The sequence below is a fragment of the Ctenopharyngodon idella genome, chromosome 6 (assembly GCF_019924925.1).
Source record: "Ctenopharyngodon idella isolate HZGC_01 chromosome 6, HZGC01, whole genome shotgun sequence".
Classification (NCBI taxonomy): domain Eukaryota; kingdom Metazoa; phylum Chordata; class Actinopteri; order Cypriniformes; family Xenocyprididae; genus Ctenopharyngodon; species Ctenopharyngodon idella.
Window position 1 is genome coordinate 33,515,728 of NC_067225.1, and position 19,061 is coordinate 33,534,788.

General features: G+C 35.4%; 1 protein-coding gene across 3 annotated transcripts in view; it reads left to right on the top strand.

Moving 5' to 3' along the window:
• Positions 1–19,061, top strand: part of LOC127513934 (potassium voltage-gated channel subfamily KQT member 2) — a 56,315-nt gene that overhangs the window by 29,312 nt on the left and 7,942 nt on the right. Inside the window, exons 6-16 of one of the 3 annotated variants that reach the window (XM_051896168.1) lie at positions 498–608; positions 1,456–1,551; positions 2,739–2,833; positions 3,425–3,493; positions 3,964–3,993; positions 4,905–5,128; positions 7,598–7,645; positions 11,902–12,010; positions 13,440–13,571; positions 14,803–14,898; positions 18,203–18,326. In XM_051896168.1, the coding sequence (XP_051752128.1) occupies positions 498–608; positions 1,456–1,551; positions 2,739–2,833; positions 3,425–3,493; positions 3,964–3,993; positions 4,905–5,128; positions 7,598–7,645; positions 11,902–12,010; positions 13,440–13,571; positions 14,803–14,898; positions 18,203–18,326 (1,134 nt within the window). The remainder of the gene's footprint in view (positions 1–497; positions 609–1,455; positions 1,552–2,738; positions 2,834–3,424; positions 3,494–3,963; positions 3,994–4,904; positions 5,129–7,597; positions 7,646–11,901; positions 12,011–13,439; positions 13,572–14,802; positions 14,899–18,202; positions 18,327–19,061) is intronic. The other 2 variants (XM_051896166.1, XM_051896167.1) reach the window with 2 other exon arrangements.

Consider the following 19,061-nt stretch of genomic DNA (forward strand, 5'->3'; position numbering starts at 1 on the left):
TCGCTACTTCCATTTACGGACTGATAAACACTATTTGTTTTCTTGCAATGGATGTTCTGTAAATGTTCTGGTGTATAAGTGCTTCTGCATTGCTGTGTTTCATATTTTCAGCTTTATTATATGGTTGATAAACTCTGGCAGCAGTTGCTCTCGGGACTGCAGCGAGTGCCAGTAAAGCTCTGGCGTGATTCCTCTGGAAATAAACCCAAGGACATCAGATAGACTAACAGCTGAAGTTTACACACAGGACGTCTGTGAGGATTATTAATTATGCAGGGATGTTTATCACTCGTTGAGTTTGATGAGATGATATTTCAGAAAGATCACAGAGGAATCTTGTATGGATGGAGTTCGTGGACTTGCATAATTTAATGACGGTTTTTAATTTTTTTTTTCTGATTTGCTTCTTGTGTGAGCAGTGATGTTTAAATCACGACACTAGAAGGACCAGAGATTATATTATATTATATAGAATATTTTTTATTGATATTTCACAGATCACCCTGACGACCATCGGCTACGGCGATAAATATCCCATAACCTGGAACGGGCGTCTCCTCGCCGCGACCTTCACCCTGATCGGAGTGTCCTTCTTCGCGCTGCCTGCTGTGAGTCTCCGGGGAGTCGCGAGGAAACGAACAAATAAAGTCTAACAGGCTTTTAATGGATTGTTGTGTGGAGAGAGCAGGCCACTGAATTACATCAGTGCAGTTTAATATAAAAATCCCTCTGCCTGCTTAATGTGTTTTTCTTCATAGCATTTCTGCTTTAGTGTAAACACATCTATGAATTATGGTGTATCATTTCAGATTCACTGGAACCTTAGTTTAATCCTTAGTTTAACCATATCATTTTAAATGTATGCATAATGTATGTAATAATGCATTATATCTTTATATGTATAATTCATTATAACCAAAGTCAAAATGCATTATAATATTTGCAGATTATTGAAATTCCTGAGATCTGAAAATGGTTGTCATGTTTTTTAATGCATTATATATTCTAAATGAATAGATATGTATTATAACCGTGATTACAATTAATCATGAAATCATACAGTGCATTATAAGGCATAATTAATGCATTAAAATACTTTTATAATGCATTATATATATAAAGGCTTCAAGTAAAGTGTTACCAGAATTTGGAAGATATTCTTTCTAGTCCATCTATTGAAAGCCTTAGATATTTCAGAAACTGACTGTCCACATTCACATCCAAAAAGCAATTATTCTGTTAACTAAATTGCAACAAAACTGAATTATTAGACTGTTTTTGCTGCCAAAACCTGGTAACTAAAGCTCAAGGGAAACAATAACCCAATAAAAGAGCACTTAAACAGAAGTTTTGACCTCTTTAATGTCGTGACACTCTGTAATAGATGACACGACTCAGTTTCTGGAAAAACTAGGTCCAATCATCATTAACAAAGTTTCTTTTTACGCTCCGCAGGGAATTCTGGGTTCTGGGTTTGCCTTGAAAGTTCAGGAACAGCATCGGCAGAAACATTTCGAGAAGCGCAGAAATCCCGCTGCCGGCCTCATTCAGGTAAAACACGTCTCGTCGTCCCAGTTACGTTCAGTGTCTTCAGCTCCGGTTCACTGGGAGAATAAAACTCAATCTTTCTAGATCTCTGACACACTTCACAAACCAAGATATGAGTGTGTCAATAAAGTTACAGCTCACCTAAAACAATGAAAATTCTATAGAAGCTTGTTTCCACCATGAAATAAAAAATAGAAAAGGTAATTGAGACTTTTTATCTCACAATTTGGACTTTTTTTCTCGTAATTGCGAGTTATAAAGTCAGAATTGCGAATTATAAAGTCTGAATTGCGAGTTATAAAGTCAGAATTGCGAGATATAAAGTCAGAATTGCGAGTTATAAAGTCAGAATTGAGAATTATAAAGTCAGAATTGCGAATTATAAAGTCTGAATTGCGAGTTATAAAGTCAGAATTGCGAGTTATAAAGTCAGAATTGCGAGATATAAAGTCAGAATTGCGAGTTATAAAGTCAGAATTGAGAATTATAAAGTCAGAATTGCAAGATATAAAGTCAGAATTGCGAGTTATAAAGTCCGAATTGCGAGTTATAAAGTCAGAATTGCGAGTTATAAAGTCAGAATTGCGAGTTATAAAGTCAGAACTGCGAGTTATAAAGTCCGAATTGCGAGTTATAAAGTCAGAATTGCAAGATATCCAATCATCGTTAACAAAGTTTCTTTTAATGCTACCGCATAAAGTCAGAATTGTGATAAAAACTCGCAATTCCAAGAAAAAGTCAGAATTCAGCAATTCTGACTTTATAACTCGCAATTGTAAGTTTAAATCTCGCAATTCTGAGATAAAAAGTCGCAATTACCTTTTTTGTTTTTTTATTTAGTTGGTGAAACAAGCTTCCATTGGATTCTGTCATTATTTAATCATTCTTGTATACATTTTTTTTTATTATTATTTTTTTGTGGGGGGTGGGGGGGCATATAGAACTTGTTTAATATTATAACAGTCATTTGCTCACCTATGCATCCATATTAATGAAAATATGTATCAGATCATACAGTGGACAGTAAACAAATGCACACAATTCATTTTTCCCAGTATTACAAATATTTATCCATCCATAGATTTAATGAAAAAGTGCTTAATGAAAGCCCTTGTATCACTTCAAACCTGTATGAATTTTAATTATTGGATGAATTATTCCTTTAATGTATGATCTCTGTGATCTCTCAGGCTGCCTGGAGGTTTTACGCCACAAATCTGAATCGCACAGATCTCCATTCGACGTGGGACTATTACGAGAGGACCGTATCGGTGCCCATGTACAGGTACATGCACACAGTCCCATCCTCCATCTGATTCTCTCTCTGTCCCAGCATTCCTCTGGGGTGTCACATGAGATCTCTTCAGACGTCTCTACATCGATCTGCTCTCTGACCTTTCAGGCTGTTTTGTGCAGATTGTGAAGGTTAACAGTGCTGTCCACACACTCCCTCCCTGCGTATGGCATATTATATACATCACGCTTTCATATCAAATGTCTAATCAGCAGGGGGTATGCATGTAACACTGAGCCCCAAAAAAGGATGTGCAAATTAATCTTTTATTAGTGACTTTTAAGTCAGGCATTATTATTATTATTATTAGTCCTTGTATTTCATGTTAGAAGCAGCAGTGATGTTTGTTAAAAAATCATCAAAGCATCTCATCAAATTTTGCCGTGATTTTTCATGTGCATTTCTCTCTCTCTCTCTCTCTCTGTCCATCTTTAATTTAAGTTCACAGTCAGCAGTATATTTATTAATAGTCCTTGTCAGTTTTTTCTGTCCAAAAGAAGCTCCCAGATTTACATAAGCATTGCGCAGCATTTCCTCTTCACACATCATCCGTGTGCCAACAGCTCCTGTGTGTTTTTCCAGACTCATCCCTCCTCTGAACCAGCTCGATCTACTGAGAAACCTCAAGAGCAAATCCGGCCTCTCCTTTAGGTAACGTACAGTAAAATGGCGGTTTTTAAAATGCTCTTTTATTTTTGATTCTCTCAGATAAATGTGTTTATGTGTTAATGAATTGAATTGTGGCATCTCAATACATTTGCATACGACTGCCTCCAGGGCAAGACATTGACGAATAGTTATACATCATCGCATCATAGCCCCCGCCTCCTGGTATCATAGGCCCCGCCCACTGCCGTTCAGTTGCTAAAGGAGCTGCGCCTTAAAAAACAGAACATTTCAGACAGAGGTTCAGAACGAAGGTTAAAAATTATCGTTTTTCCACATATATATTTAACATTATAAATGAACCTCAAGGAACATATTAAAATAATTTTAAAAAATCCACGTCGTAACCCCTTTAATATTTATTCGAAAAGGTAACCTGTTTGACGGTAGTGTTCAGTTTGTTAAAGGACTTCAAATCATAGCATTCAAAAGTATGATTTTGTTTTCCACCACAGGAAGGAAGCCCAACCTGAGCCCTCCCCGAGGTTAGTGAAAATCATATTTCTCAGACACCACAAAACAGTGTTTCTTCTAATATTAAATGTCATTTTTAATGCTTTCTTTTGCATGCATCGTGTCCGTTTCAGTGTCATCAGTTCTGTCAGCACAGGATGTGTTTCAGAGATGTTGTTTGTGTGCAAATATTTTACCAGTCCAGCGATGCATGTTCACATCAATGAACACATTGTTTACGTGTGCACGTGTGTGTATTAGTTTGACCTTGTTTGTGTGCAGACAGATGTGTAGCGTTTAATAAGCCAAATGCACATCAATATATCCGCCCGCATTTCAACGAAACACAGAAACTCCTGTTCCTTCCCTCCAGGGAAACACCTTATAATAACTTTCATTAACAAACATTATGTAATGCAGGTCAGCAGTTCATTCAGATATGAATAACAGTACTATTTGATTGTACTTGTAATAATTTTTGGGAATGAACTGAATACAACTGCAAATACAAAATGTATGTATACTTCCCATTAAATTAAAATACACTCAAAAAAAATGTATGATTTATTTTAATGCATTTATTATGAATTTGAATTGCATTAAAAAAATTTACATCCATTTAGATTGGACAGTTTTAAAGTAAAGAAATTTAATGTGATGCATGTTTGTCAGTAATTCATAAATGAAACGAGTCAGATGTGTTTTAAATACACCCACACATTCTCCTCAAAACATTAGATTCATCCGCGTGCCAATGCACAACCCATGTTAAGATGATAATTCTGCAAATAACTGCAATTGCAGGTTTCGAACAGAGATGGCGACAAAGAGGCAAAACTTACGGACTGCAGCTTTAACCAAATCAGCTAGTTCTTTCTGAATGCAAATTGAATGCTGTTTGTCTTTTAAGCCTCTAACACTTAAACCCTTTTACCCTTCACAGTCAGAAAGTGAGTCTGAAAGAGCGTGTGTTCTCCAGCCCGAGAAACACTGCAACCAAAGGGAAGAACTCTCCTCAGGGCCAGCAGCCCATCCGACGCTCTCCTAGCGCAAACAGCATCGAGGACAGTCCGTCCAAAGTACCCAAGAGCCTCAGCTTCGGCGACCGCAGTCGGGCCAGACAAGCCTTCCGCTTTAAAGGGGCCGCGTCCCGCCAGAACTCAGAAGGTGAGGGAAACCAAACCGGTCCTGTGCGCTTATGCAGTGTTGCCTTCTGTATTTGTACGCTTTGGTCGTGATTTGGATGTTGTAGGTGTTAATCAGTGAAGAAGAGGTCTATTCCGATTCATTTGACACTCATCACAGTTATTAATAGTTGTAGACTCAAACGGCACAAGGCACAGCTGTGAAACACAACATCACTGTAGTCTGTGAACTCGAAGTTGCTTTGGATAAAATGTCAGACAATGAAAAAATAGTAGGGTTGACTTCGGTACCAAGTCGGTACTGAAATTTTTTGAGCGCTGTTGAGCGGATTCTGAAACAACAGATATGTCTGTGATTGGCAACCATCAGATCCGTCTATCAGCTGATATATTAGGGATATATCCCGTGTGTATCTGTGTAAGCGCTCGGTGAAGAGCGTCAAAGATGTCAACATGTTTTTGAAGCATTGATCATTGTAGCCAATCACAGATATATCTGTTGAGCGCATGAACACAATGGCCAATCAGAGGTGGTCTTGTGTTTGAGATCATTTTAAACTGGTTAGGCTTCAAAGACTTTAGATATACAAAGACGCTGCACCCACATTACTTATGAATGGGAGAAAGTGCAATGTGCAATATGGCGGAATTAGTCCCGCCTTCTAAGTAAAAGAACCAACCGGCAATTGGTAAAATCATCGCATCACTGCATCTGCCGTTAGAAGCAACATTTACGGGCCAGTTCATGTCAGATTTTGTTGCTGATTTGAAATATGTAATTTAACTCTTTCCCCATCATTGACGGAATTTTCCGGCTTTCTGTGTTTTCACTGTTATACAGTAGGGGGCGCTATTACACATCTTCTGAATGAGTACCGAATCTCCGGCTCAAAAAACAAAGCGTCAAAGAATTCTATTTACAACATGTTTTTGAAACATTGACCATTCTAGCCAATCACAGACATATCTGTTGAGCATGTGAACACAATGGCCAATCAGAGGTGTTTAAAAATGCTAGGGGGAAATGCTGGTATTGTCACATTTTTTAAATTTCAATACCGACTTGGTACCAAAATCAGTACTTTTGACAACCCTAAAAACTAAGTGCCTGGTCTTGTGTTTGCGATCGTTTTAAAATGGTTAGGCATCAAAGACTTTAGATATACAAAGATGCTGCACCCACATTACTTATGAATGGGAGAAAGTGCAATTCACAATATGGCGGAATTAGTCCCGCCTTCTAAATAAACGAACCAATCGCCAATTGGTAAAGACATCGCATCACTGCAGCTGCTGTTAGAAGCTCCGGTTGCCATGAAATATAAGCTCTTTCCCCACCATTGACAGAATTTTCTGGCTTTCAATGTTTTCACTGTTATACAGTAGGGGGCGCTGTTATGCATCTTCTGAACGAGTACTGAATCTCCGGATCAAAACAGGAGCAGAAACAAGCAATAAAAGCATTGCTTATGCACGTTGTAGTCTTTGAAATAAATTTGATTTTCTCAGCTTTTTGTTCAAAATGTTGCTTTTTGTATGAAATTTACCCACATTTAAGTGTTAATAAAAAAAAGGCTGGCCAATTTTTTAAAAAACGCTGGCAGGGAAAGAGTTAAATATGAGTATAAAAAGCAGATTCCCCCATTCAAGTAAATTGGACTTGGTCTTGGATGCCCAAAATACTTTGTTAGATGTCCGAGATCACTTGAATAAGTTGCACTGAGATTTTTAGAAGAATCCTCAGCTTGATTATCTACAGGTGAGAAGGTGTGAAGAAAGAAACTAGATTAATTTAATACAATCCAGACAGAATCTCCTAGTTCCACACATCAGGATTCTTATTCTGTCTTTCTGTTGTGCCATTGCATGTGATTTTTGTATCAGTGTCTGTGTTATTTGTGCATATCAAGTTTATATTAATATAATCGAGTCGAGTGTTGCATTTGCTGCCAAAGTTTTTGTGGATTAAGTGTGAAACGAATGTTCTTGAGCTAATCATTTTATTAGCTAATATGTGTGATAATTTATTTTAATATTTAAGATATCTAGTTTTATGATTGGTATGAATACGGTATATGATTTCATGGCATAAATTATGGCATAAATATATATTATTTTACATACCAATCATAACATTTGGCTTGAATTTTTAGACTGTGTTTGTTGGAATATTTAAATATAATTTATGAAAAAATCTGTGCTTTGGTTACACTTTCCACAAAGTGCAAATTCAATGATTAGTTTCAAGTGGTTTTCAGAAACCTTGACATTTGATTTAAGAATGTACAGTTATTATATCGGAAGAGCATAAGTTGTCAGCTTCGAAACCTGATAAATATATGTGACAGAATCACATGGACAGCAGCAGCTTGTGGAAAGGACGACCTTTGTAATCCATGTGTGCGTTTATGATTTTCCCCTCGTTTTTTTCTGATGAATGTGGATCCTGATGCTGTCCTTTCCGTTTCTATGTTGGATGCTGATGCTAAAGTGCTCATTGAGATGCAAGAGGAAGATTTGAGACACAGGAACTCTCCAGGTCAGGCAATCCAGATGGGTCAAGCTCCCATATTCAATCAAACTAACCAGCTTCAGTCACAGCACAACTATCAGTCTGCAAACATGCTTTGAGTTTGGTTTTGGTTATATATATATGTTTTAATATTAATAGCTTTTTAAATATCACACACAATCATGCTGTTGTTCTGAATATTAACTTGTGATTTTACTAGTCCAGTTTAGTTCCTTATGTGCTTTAATTGGGTTTCATTCAAAGTAAAGCTCGACCCTCTCGACTAAAGCTCTTACTTTGTTAAATATAATATAATATAATATATATATATATATATATATATATCCATTTAAAGCTACAGTATATAAGATTTTTCATTCTTATTTGACTGCATATCTCTCTCAGTACTGCTGGGATGAATTTAAAGAGACTCAAATGAGAACTTCAGGTACTCTGTATGGCATCCACATCATGAAAAATATTGTTTTTGAAACTCTGTCCATTAGTTATGAGGGTAAAAAGAGATTAAAGGGATAATTCACCCCAAAATTAAACATCTGTCATCATTTACTCACCCTGTAGTTTTGGGTGAACTACAGTGATGGACCCCATTGACTTCCATAGTATTTTTCCCAAGTCAATGGGGTCCATCAACTGTTTGGTTACCCATATTCTTCAAAATATCTTCTTTTGTGTTCAGCAGAAAAAAGAAAGGTTTGGAACAACTTGATTGTGGGTAAATGATGACAGAATTTTCATTTTTGGGTGAACTATCCCTTTAATGTACCTGCATTTAAGGATTCAGCTGACATTTGGACAAAATGGCCGCCAGCAGTCAACCAAAATTCTGCGGGCAGTTATTTCAAATATGTTTGTCTGATCTTCATGAAGTTTAGACATATGTGCATACATGTCTTTAAGAGGCCGTGTACCAAATTCAGTGTAACTCAGCCACTAGGTGGTGCTGTAATAAGCAAATGTATATAACTCACCCATATGTGGCCATATGGGGTCACATTACATTTTCATTTGGGCCTGTATCATGTAAACGCAGTGTGCAAACTTAAAAAATTTTGGTGCACAAAGACGCCATGACAATCTGAGGACATGCACCAAATTTTATAAAAATACTCCTAGAGGAAGAAGTATTTAAGGAGCTTCATATCTCCACAACTCGTTTAATAGAGAAAAATTATTAAAATGTGATTTGTTTGGATCCACGTCATTGTCACTTGTGTACTGAGTACATCACAGCGGTCTGAGGATATGCCAGTCTGTAAAATCTTACCTGCTTTAAATGTTGGACTGTCCATTTTGCTTTCTGTTTGATTTTGAGCGATTTTCCAAAAGTATAAGTTGAAAATCTGATGTTTTTCTTTTGAAATGTTTGCATTTTTGTATATGAAAAGGTGCCACTAATGGTCAATGTCCAGTTACGAATCTAATCCTGTTACTAAAGTCCCATAGCTTGTGGAAAACATTCAACATCCTAAAACATGAATATATACAAGATTATTGGGTTCTGGCAACAAATGTGACATTTTAGCAGTAACAGAGTTAAAGCAATAATTAATATTGAAGGTAAGTTACATTAAAATCCAATCAAAGCACATTAGTAACTTTATATTTTCTCATTTTAGTTGTTTTTACAAACTTCTAGCAATTGCAACTAGTCATTCTGTACTAGTAATGATGCTGTTAAGGTCATTAAATATCTATAAATTGATATCAGATATGTATAGTTGAAACAGAAGCAATATTTAGAATAGCATTCATACTTGATGTTGTTCACACACATATATCAAACAGTAAGAGAAAACCTTGTTCTGATTCAGACTGCACCTTCACTTGAATGTCATTTCATTGTATTTAAACACTGACACTCTTTGAGTACTTGAACATTTCACATCATACAAGAAAGAGTGTGTGTCATTTCTCTGATGGTGAATGATTGATTTGAAGCATCGAGGCTTTGGATAACTGCACAACAATAATAACTGGTTCACCTTCAGAGAATTTACTAGTTTCAGAAAATTCAGAATGCATTTTATTTTTCATTATTATGAGCATTGTTCCTTGACGTTTCTAGTTTTAAAGCAGGTCTGTTTTGTCGTTGTTTTTATAACCAGCCTTTATCACCATCTCTCCTATCGCAGCAATTGAAGGGTTAATCAGTAAGAGATTATCAATCGACTGGTCACCACTAGAGCCCGTTTTACCAACCCTAGAACTAGTGCTAGTGGATGGCTGCAAACTTTGCTCCTTTACCTGCATGTGAGGAAAACTAGTTAGTCCTGAGGAGGAAACTTGTATGCAATGAAACACCACAGAGCTGTGGAACAACTCGTCAACCTCATTAACCCATTTCAGACCATCATTATTTACTCGAGGGTTTGGAGCTGTACAGTTGTTTTAAGGCTCTGTGGTTTATTTGGCATAATAAGCACAGGTAGATTTATTTTTACACACCAGATGGTCTGTGCTGACAAAAGGGAACGCAGGAGAAAGACACTGTGGCCCAAAATGACAGATGCAATCAGCGTTTTGCATGGATATGAGAAACTTGGATAATTTAAGCGATAATGACTCTAGATTAGTTGTTCTCAACTGATGCGTCATGACCCAAAAATGTTTTTTGTAAAAGAAAATGACCGCATATTACATTTAATTCTGGTTACAGGTTTGGAATTGTGTTGGGTTTCACTATGAAACCAGTTGAGAACTGCTGCTGTAGAAAACTCAAGGTTACGTTGCAATCAAGTTTAATCAAAAACTAGAAAACAGTCAATGCAACTGATGTTTCTTTGTGGCCATTAACAGTGCTTTATTAATTCCCTCATAGTCAAACAGTTCGTTAAATAATGTCTTTTGACTGACCTGCTTTGCGAAATGGATTTTCACTGAATCTAAAATGTGCAAAGTCAGTCTGCTGAAAAAATTATTAGTTCACTTATATGTCATAGTTTACTGCTGTTTGCTTATACAGGCACCTCAACAATGTGTTTGGACTTTAAGTCATGCTTAAACATGTCTGAATGTCACTGCATTTGATACAAAATATCATAATATAATAATTTTTTCAGAACTTCATCATTTTTGCTCAATGATGTAGGAGCTGTAGTTCATCACATTAACTGTGAACATGTTTCACTAACGTTTAACAAATACAAATACTTTGGTTGTCTCTATTTTTATGCATACGCTGCAGTCAAAATTTTGGAATAATTATGATTGTTTTAATGTTTTTGAAAGAAGTCTCTTAGTGTTCACCAAGGCTGCATTTATTTGATAAAAATTGAAAAATGTTATTAATTAAAATAGCTGTTTTCTATGTGAATATATAGTAAAGTGTCATTTATTCCTGTGATCAAAGCTGAATTTTCAGCATCATTACTCCAGTCTTCAGTGTCACATGATCCTTCAGAAATCATTCTAATATGATGATTTGGTGTTCAGTTATTATCAGTTCTTATTGTTGCACAGTTATTAATGATGGTTCTTATTATTATTAAAGTTGAAAACTGTTTTTGAATATTTTTGTGGAAACTGCTACAATTTTTCAGGATTCTTTGATGAATAGAAAGTTCAAAAGAACAGCATTTATTTGAAATAAAATCTTTTGTAACATTTTAAATATCTTTACTGTCACTTTTGTTAAATTTACCCAAACTTTTGAATGGTGTTTCCACAAAAATATTAACTGTTTTCAACACTGATAATAATCATAAATGTTTCTTGAGCAGCAAATCATCATATTAGAATGATTTCTGAAGGATCATGTGACACTGAAGACTGGAGTAATGATGCTGAAAATTCAGCTTTGATCACTGGATATAAATTACACTTTACTATATATTCACATAGAAAACAGCTGATTTACATTAGAATAATATTTCACATTTTTGATCAAATAAATGCAGCTTTGGTGAGCAGAAGAGACTATTTTCAAAAACATTAAAAAATCTGCCAGTGTAAAACCAAATTCTCTTCTGTTTTTAAAAATAAATAGCGTATGATTTGATGTTTTATTATCTTTATTATCAGTTTAACTTTGTCTTAAGTGTCCAAATGTGTTTTGAGGTCACTGTATGGCATTGTTGTATTTTGGGCCACGGTTGTCTCAGATTCCCCGTCTCCTGGATAAGCTGTTATAAAAATGTCTTTGCACTGACCTATCTGCTGTCGGACTGAGCTATATAACCGAGGCTGAGTTGAGTTGAATGGAGGGTTAGGGGGTTTGTGCACTAACTCTAGAGTCCTCCTGTCCGTGTTGTGTTTTTTAGAAGCCAGCCTTCCCGGAGAAGACATTGTTGATGACAATAAGAGCTGCCATTGTGAGTTTGTCCCTCAGGATTTAACGCCGGGACTAAAAGTTACCATCAGGGCCGTGTGGTAAGCAAAGATGAGACAGGCAGCATCACTCAGAAGGGACTTTAATGCTCCATCAGATGTGTAATATTATTGATAATACTAGAGCAGTCTGCATCACATAATATTACCTCATTAACTCAGTCTTTCCTGAATGTAAGTTACAAAACTTGTTACATTCAGTCTTTTGAATCCTTCGTTACATTCACACTTTCATTGCTCAGATCATGCCAGCGACTCTTATTCATGAGATATTTTGAATATTGAAGGTTAGTATCAAACAGCAAAAATATATACCAGTGTCTTGGACTCGGTTCAGGACTAAATCTCACGAAAACCAGATGTACAGGTCATATTTTACTGCAAAATCAATAGTAAAAATAATACGGTCCAAAACTAAAACCATAAATTATTTTCTATGAAATAAAATCAAATATAAAAAAAACTTGAACTTATTTCTCATTTTTATTTAGTTTAACTTGAACTAAAATAAATTCAACTGAAAATTTTTTTTAATGATATAGACATTTAAAAAAAAAAACAAAAAAAAAAACTTTAATTAAAATTAAAATAAAAACAGGAAATATAAAAATAAAAACTAATTCAAAATATTAACAAAAACTATAATATTAAAAATCAAGGTAACATTTCTCATTTTTATTTGCACTAAAATAACTAAAACTTAAACTGAAATAAAAATTAAACAAAAATATAAAAATGAAAACTGAGAATATTAGTGAAAACTATAATACATTTATAATACCATAATACAACATTTCTCATTTTTATTTAGTTTAACTTGAACCAAAGAAAAAATAAATTAATTAATTAATTAAAAAAAAAAATTATATATATATATATATATATATACACACACATTTAAATGGTTCCCTGAGAACAGGAAACGAGACACCGCATCTTAACGCATATTGGGAACGCCTCTGCGGGAACCGCTGTCTGAAACGCTATCAAATCACGACAATCGTATTGGCCGGCGACAGCATATGACGTCACTACTAGTGCGGCCCGAACGCACATAAGGGGCGCCTAGAGAACAAGTCTTCCACTTATCGCCTGAAGGGACTGTTTTGTCTAAACGATGGGCACATATAGGGCATAGAGCGTAACATTTCTCACTTTTATTTTAACTAAAATAACTAAGATATATTTATTTTTTTAAAAATTTATAAAAATAGCAAAACACAACAAAATTATTAAAACTAACATTAACACAAAAACAGAAAATATAAAAATGAAAACTAGTGAAAACTACAGTAATACTGAAATAACACTGGGTCCTAAAAATAGGAAATCAAAATACGTTTCCTTCATTCTTTCTTTTTATTTTTGGGGTGAAATATGACCGTGGACAGGCTCTCTGAGATTCACCCTTTTCTCTGTGTGTGTGAAGGTCTTTAACGGTGATAATGTGTGTGAATTCTCTGTCCCGCAGCATCATGAGGTTCATGGTGTCCAAGCGCAAGTTTAAAGAGAGTCTGCGGCCGTATGACGTGATGGATGTCATCGAGCAGTACTCGGCCGGACATCTCGACATGTTGGCGCGGATTAAAAATCTGCAGTCCAGGCAAGAGCAGATACACCTCAAATCTGCTGTTCTTTCACTCTTCACACTCGACTCATACATACTACACTAGTGTGTGTGTTCTTGTGTTTGCATGGCTTAGTTTCCTAAACGTCTCTCACTGTTCTCATACCTGTCAGAATACGTACATATACAACACCCAAACACTTCAGAGGCATAATGTGTGTGTTTGAGAAACATTATCATTTATTGAGATATAATATCATGATATTTTAGCAGTTATAAGTGGGTTAGTAATGATGTGGCACTCATTTTTTTATCTCGAAATCAAATAATTGAAAATGCAGCTCATACTTTAAAAAGAAACTGGTGTAGGATTTCACAGAAATTGCTAGTAAATTTCACAAATAATTACAAAGAACAAGTAACACATTGAATTAAACATGAGATTTCAATTCAAACACATTTAATACAATTATACAAATGAACATTTCTTTTTAAGACATAATATGTTTTACCAATAGTTATTTTTCACTCTACTTTCTCTTCATTTCACTTTTTTACATTTTCCTTTTTTGGTAATACCCACCACCAACACATAAAGTAAAAAAAAAAATAATAATAATAATTAAAAATCATTGAAATGTGAGATATATATATATATATGATTCAGAAATTCATTATATTTGTAAAAATATTTTTTACTTATACTCAAGATGTAATGAACATATTTTATTAGAGAACACATAAATATGTAAACTTTTATGTTATTTTCTGATATTTTATTATTTATTAATTTATTTTACTTGTCATTTTTATAGTCATTAAATAAAAGTTTGTTTGAAAAATGTATAAAAGTTTTTCAAAGCCATCTGACATCAACATCATCATCACTGACCCATGAAAACAACACTTCTCAGTGCACATAAATTGCTGCCTACCTATTCAAGTACTTCAGTCACATCCATCTTATTTCAGAGGAATCCTTCTGTATGAATGTGGTTATGATTTCACACAGGTAAATATATTCCTGCTTTTATATTTTTAAAACACTAAAGGCATACTTTCACCACATGTTGATCGCTGATATCAGTGCACCGATCAGGGAGCTTTTTATCGTAGGAAACTTCATAAAGTATGTCTGGAATATATTTTCTGGGAATCTCTGGGCTTGTTGTTGTTGGTTTGTGTTTCTCCCCGTCTCGGTCCTGACGTTTGCGCCGTATCACGTCATTCTGCATTGTGCTGTCCTCTACTCTATTTGCTTTGCCAGGTTAGATATGATATTGGGTCCTCCGGGTCCCAGCACCCCTCGCCCAAAGAAGTGTTCAACCAAAGGAACCAAAGAGTCGCCCCAGTTGTCTTCTAGGTTAGGACGCCCCAGACTGCATCTCCCGGGCCTGCGTTAGATCTCTGTCCAGAGACAAATGAAGAAACCTGCTTCTGTTTCAGACTACATGGCTAGTAGAAACTGACCACAAACTCCACTCTTAGAGAAAAAGGCTCTATTTAAAACCCTAGGGTTCATGATTCAATGCCAAAAAGGTTCTAAGGAGAGTATGGCATAATACTTTGATGTTTAATGGATTTTTTTTTTTTTTTTTCTAGTGATAAAGTAGTGGCCAAAAGTGATATTTGTTTTTTTAATGACCCCTACAAGTTTGTTTAAACCATCAAATTTGAGGAAAATATTTTATATTTTTTAAAAGTATAAGGGAAGAACAAAACACTAAACTTGGTTAAAGGGACTGTATGTAGAATTCAGAAAACCTTGTTATTAGTGACACCGGTGGCCGTTATGTGAACTGCAGCAGCAACTTATTGCTCATGCACATGTAACACACAAGAGACTGAACGTCATTCAATGCTCCAATATACTCACGGCAAAGGTCTTTTTCGTTCTTTGCTTAGAAGAAAAAAAATGTTGGAAATAACTTTGCAGTGAACATCCAGATATGGAAGCTTCTTTCCACCATGAAATAAAAAAAATTAAAAATGTAATTGCGACTTTTTATCTCACAATTCTGACTTTTTTGCCCTCACAATTACGAGTTATAAAGTCAGAATTGTGTGATATAAAGTCAGAAATGCAAGTTATAAAGTCGGAATTGCATGATATAAAGTCGGAATTGCGAGATATAAAGTCGGAATTGCGAGTTATAAAGTCAGAATTGCAGTTATAAAGTCAGAATTGCGAGATATAAAGTCGGAATTGCGAGTTATAAAGTCGGAATTGCGAGATATCAAGTCAGAATTGCAAGTTATAAAGTCAGAATTGCGAGTTATAAAGTCGGAATTGTGAGATATAAAGTTGGAATTGCGAGTTATAAAGTCGGAATTGCGAGTTATAAAGTCAGAATTGCGAGTTATAAAGTCCGAATTGCAGTTATAAAGTCAGAATTGCAGTTATAAAGTCAGAATTGCGAGATATAAAGTCGGAATTGCAAGATATAAAGTCGTAATTGCAGTTATAAAGTAAGAATTGCAGTTATAAAGTCAGAATTGCGAGATATAAAGTCGGAATTGCAAGATATAAAGTCGTAATTGCGAGTTATAAAGTCGGAATTGCAAGATATAAAGTCGGAATTGCGAGATATAAAGTCAGAATTGCGAGATATAAAGTCGGAATTGCGAGTTATAAAGTCAGAATTGCAGTTATAAAGTCAGAATTGCGAGATATAAAGTCGGAATTGCAAGATATAAAGTCGTAATTGCGAGTTATAAAGTCGGAATTGCAAGATATAAAGTCGTAATTGCGTGATATAAAGTCGAAATTACGAGTTATAAAGTCGGAATTGCGAGATATCAAGTCAGAATTGCGAGATATAAAGTCAGAATTGCAAGTTATAAAGTCAGAATTGCGAATTATAAAGTCGGAATTGCGAGTTATAAAGTCAGAATTGCGAGTTATAAAGTCGGAATTGCGAGTTATAAAGTCGGAATTACCTTTTTTTATTTTTTTATTTAGTGGCGGAAACAAGCTTCTGTATCCGACGCCGTCCACACTGCTGAGAGCAATGATTCAATGAATATGTAAATATGCTTTTTTCTCAATAACAAAATGAAAAAGAACAAAAATAACAACGGGCATCAACAGCTACAGATATTATTTTACTATGCAAAATAAAAATGCATAGAAAAACAAAAAGCTCACAGGAAAAAGCATACATTGACTACAACATAATCAGTTGTTTTAGCATTTGTTCATAATTTCTTTGTATGACAGCCTGGCCAAAAATTATGTCACGCAATTTGGCATGTTTCATTGCGTTATTACCACAAATAAAACAATCGACTCCAAGCACAAGTATGCATTATGATTACAAAATTTTTAAAACATTTTTAATAATATTTGAATAAAGGGTGAAAATGTAAATTTTCCTAGGCCGAACATCACTTTTGGCCACTACAGTACGAGCTGCTTAATTCATAAAATTTAATACAAAAATAAAAATGAATTAAAACTAAATTAATTAACTAAAACTAATTCCACAAAGGACCCCATGATGAAGCACCTGTCGGAACCTTTAAGGTTGTAAATAGAAGCTTTTCTTCTAAGAGTGTCTGCCTGAACAATCTAGTCTATTTGAGTTTAAACAGCCTAAACGCTGCAGGCAGCTTCTGATAATCAGCTCTTAATTGACTTCATGACCTTTGTTTGTCACGACTGAACTAATCACGAGACGTTTGAGTTGAGAGAAAAGCAGGGGAACCAAATATCACATTTAGGTGAGTTACTAGTCATGTAGCTGAACTAAAACTGGTTAAGCTAGTTTGCCTGCACCGCTGTTTGGAAATGTTGCGGCAGCAAGAAGCAGCAAATGGAGATGCACACGTCCAAATGGTTCTTTCATTTAATTTAGCATCAGTTTTGGCTTATGCATGTCGGCATGGCGTTATTTCAGGCATGCCACATGATGCACTATTTTTTGTTCTTTTCTTCATGCGGAATCAGCAGGGTCATGCTTGATTCCCAGCGTTCTGCTGAGCACATGCAGCGGTTTTTTAAATGACTATTTGGAGCAAATTGCAACATCTGATGCTTTGATGAAAACCGTATATAGCGTCTCAGATCAGATGCACCTCTGCTAGTGTAGTACATCATCTGAAACTTTGGATAATGTGTCAAATTGATGATTACATTTGCATTTTACTGTAATATGCAACTAAAGATGATGTGATTTCACGTTGACACATTGTTCAAAAATGGCAAATATCAACAGAAAACGTCCGTCTGGAGGGCCTGACTCTTTCTGTCCAATCATCTCTGTCTATGTGTGTAGACACACCCCCTCATTATCATATCCCTCCATCTGCATGCATTTATTTACATCCCACAATGCTTTGTGCTTTAAGATAGAATACATGGTTTATTGTTTCTTTGATATGAATGTTTTTGAAAAACTTTGGATAACTAACAATGTGATTAATGATCATGTAATGGAAATAGATGTTCGTTTGATGCATTTTGTAACAAGTAAATCAATAAATCAAATTATTTAAATAAATCTAGTGTACTTAAATATTGGTGAATATCAAATAAGGAATTCTGTTGTGTGTTTGTCAATGTATAATGAATCACTGGTTCACATATTTTCCCCTAAAACAGATCTTTGCAGAAAAAATTATCAAGTTTTTATTCAAGATGTTTCCTCTCTTTAATTGATTGTTAGAGTGGATCAGATTGTTGGTCGAGGCGCTCCGATAACAGACAAGGATCGTCCAAAAGGAACCACAGATGGTGAACTGCCAGAGGATCCCAGCATGATGGGACGACTTGGGAAAGTGGAGAAACAGGTCAATCAATGTGAAATACACTGATCTCTGTCTGTCTGTTCAAACTAATCAGGGTTTCTAGTGAACCTATTATTTTACATAGAGGTTACATAGAGGTTGTTTCCAAAATAATTATGTTTAAACATGTATCTAAAACTAAATTGTCTAATGTGAAAATTTCAGGGACAAAATACCATATTTAGGAGTTCCAACATGTAGCTCTGAAACTCTATCGTAATTGTTACATTTTCCAAGGATCATCATTCTCCCCTAAAAGTGATCAGGCAGACCAAACCATAAGTCGTAGAGACTTGAAACTTTGAGGGCTGGTATACTCACACCGTCTACAACATCACCAAGGCTCGCCCCGATCAGCCTGACGGGGGCGCTACAGCGGTCAAAAGTACAAAATGGCTTGTAACTCCTAAACCGTTAGGCATAGACTCAAGTGTCTTATATCGTTGGAAACCTTGGCTCAAGATGCATGCCTCGGATTCGACCGTCGTTCGAAATTTTCGGGTATATAAAACCTACTTTTGCGAACTAGTCCTAGGTTTTTGACCTGATCTGAAACAAACCAGTGCAGCGTGATTCTCCAGAGTCTTATTGTCAATAATTATAAAAAAAAAAAAAAGTTGTAATTCCGATTCACGGTCTCTAAGGGCCGCCAAAACGTCTGAAGTGTGTGGAGCCACTTTTATTAAAATGGCTATAACTTCTGAACGGAATGAGATATTTTCACCAAATTTGGCACAC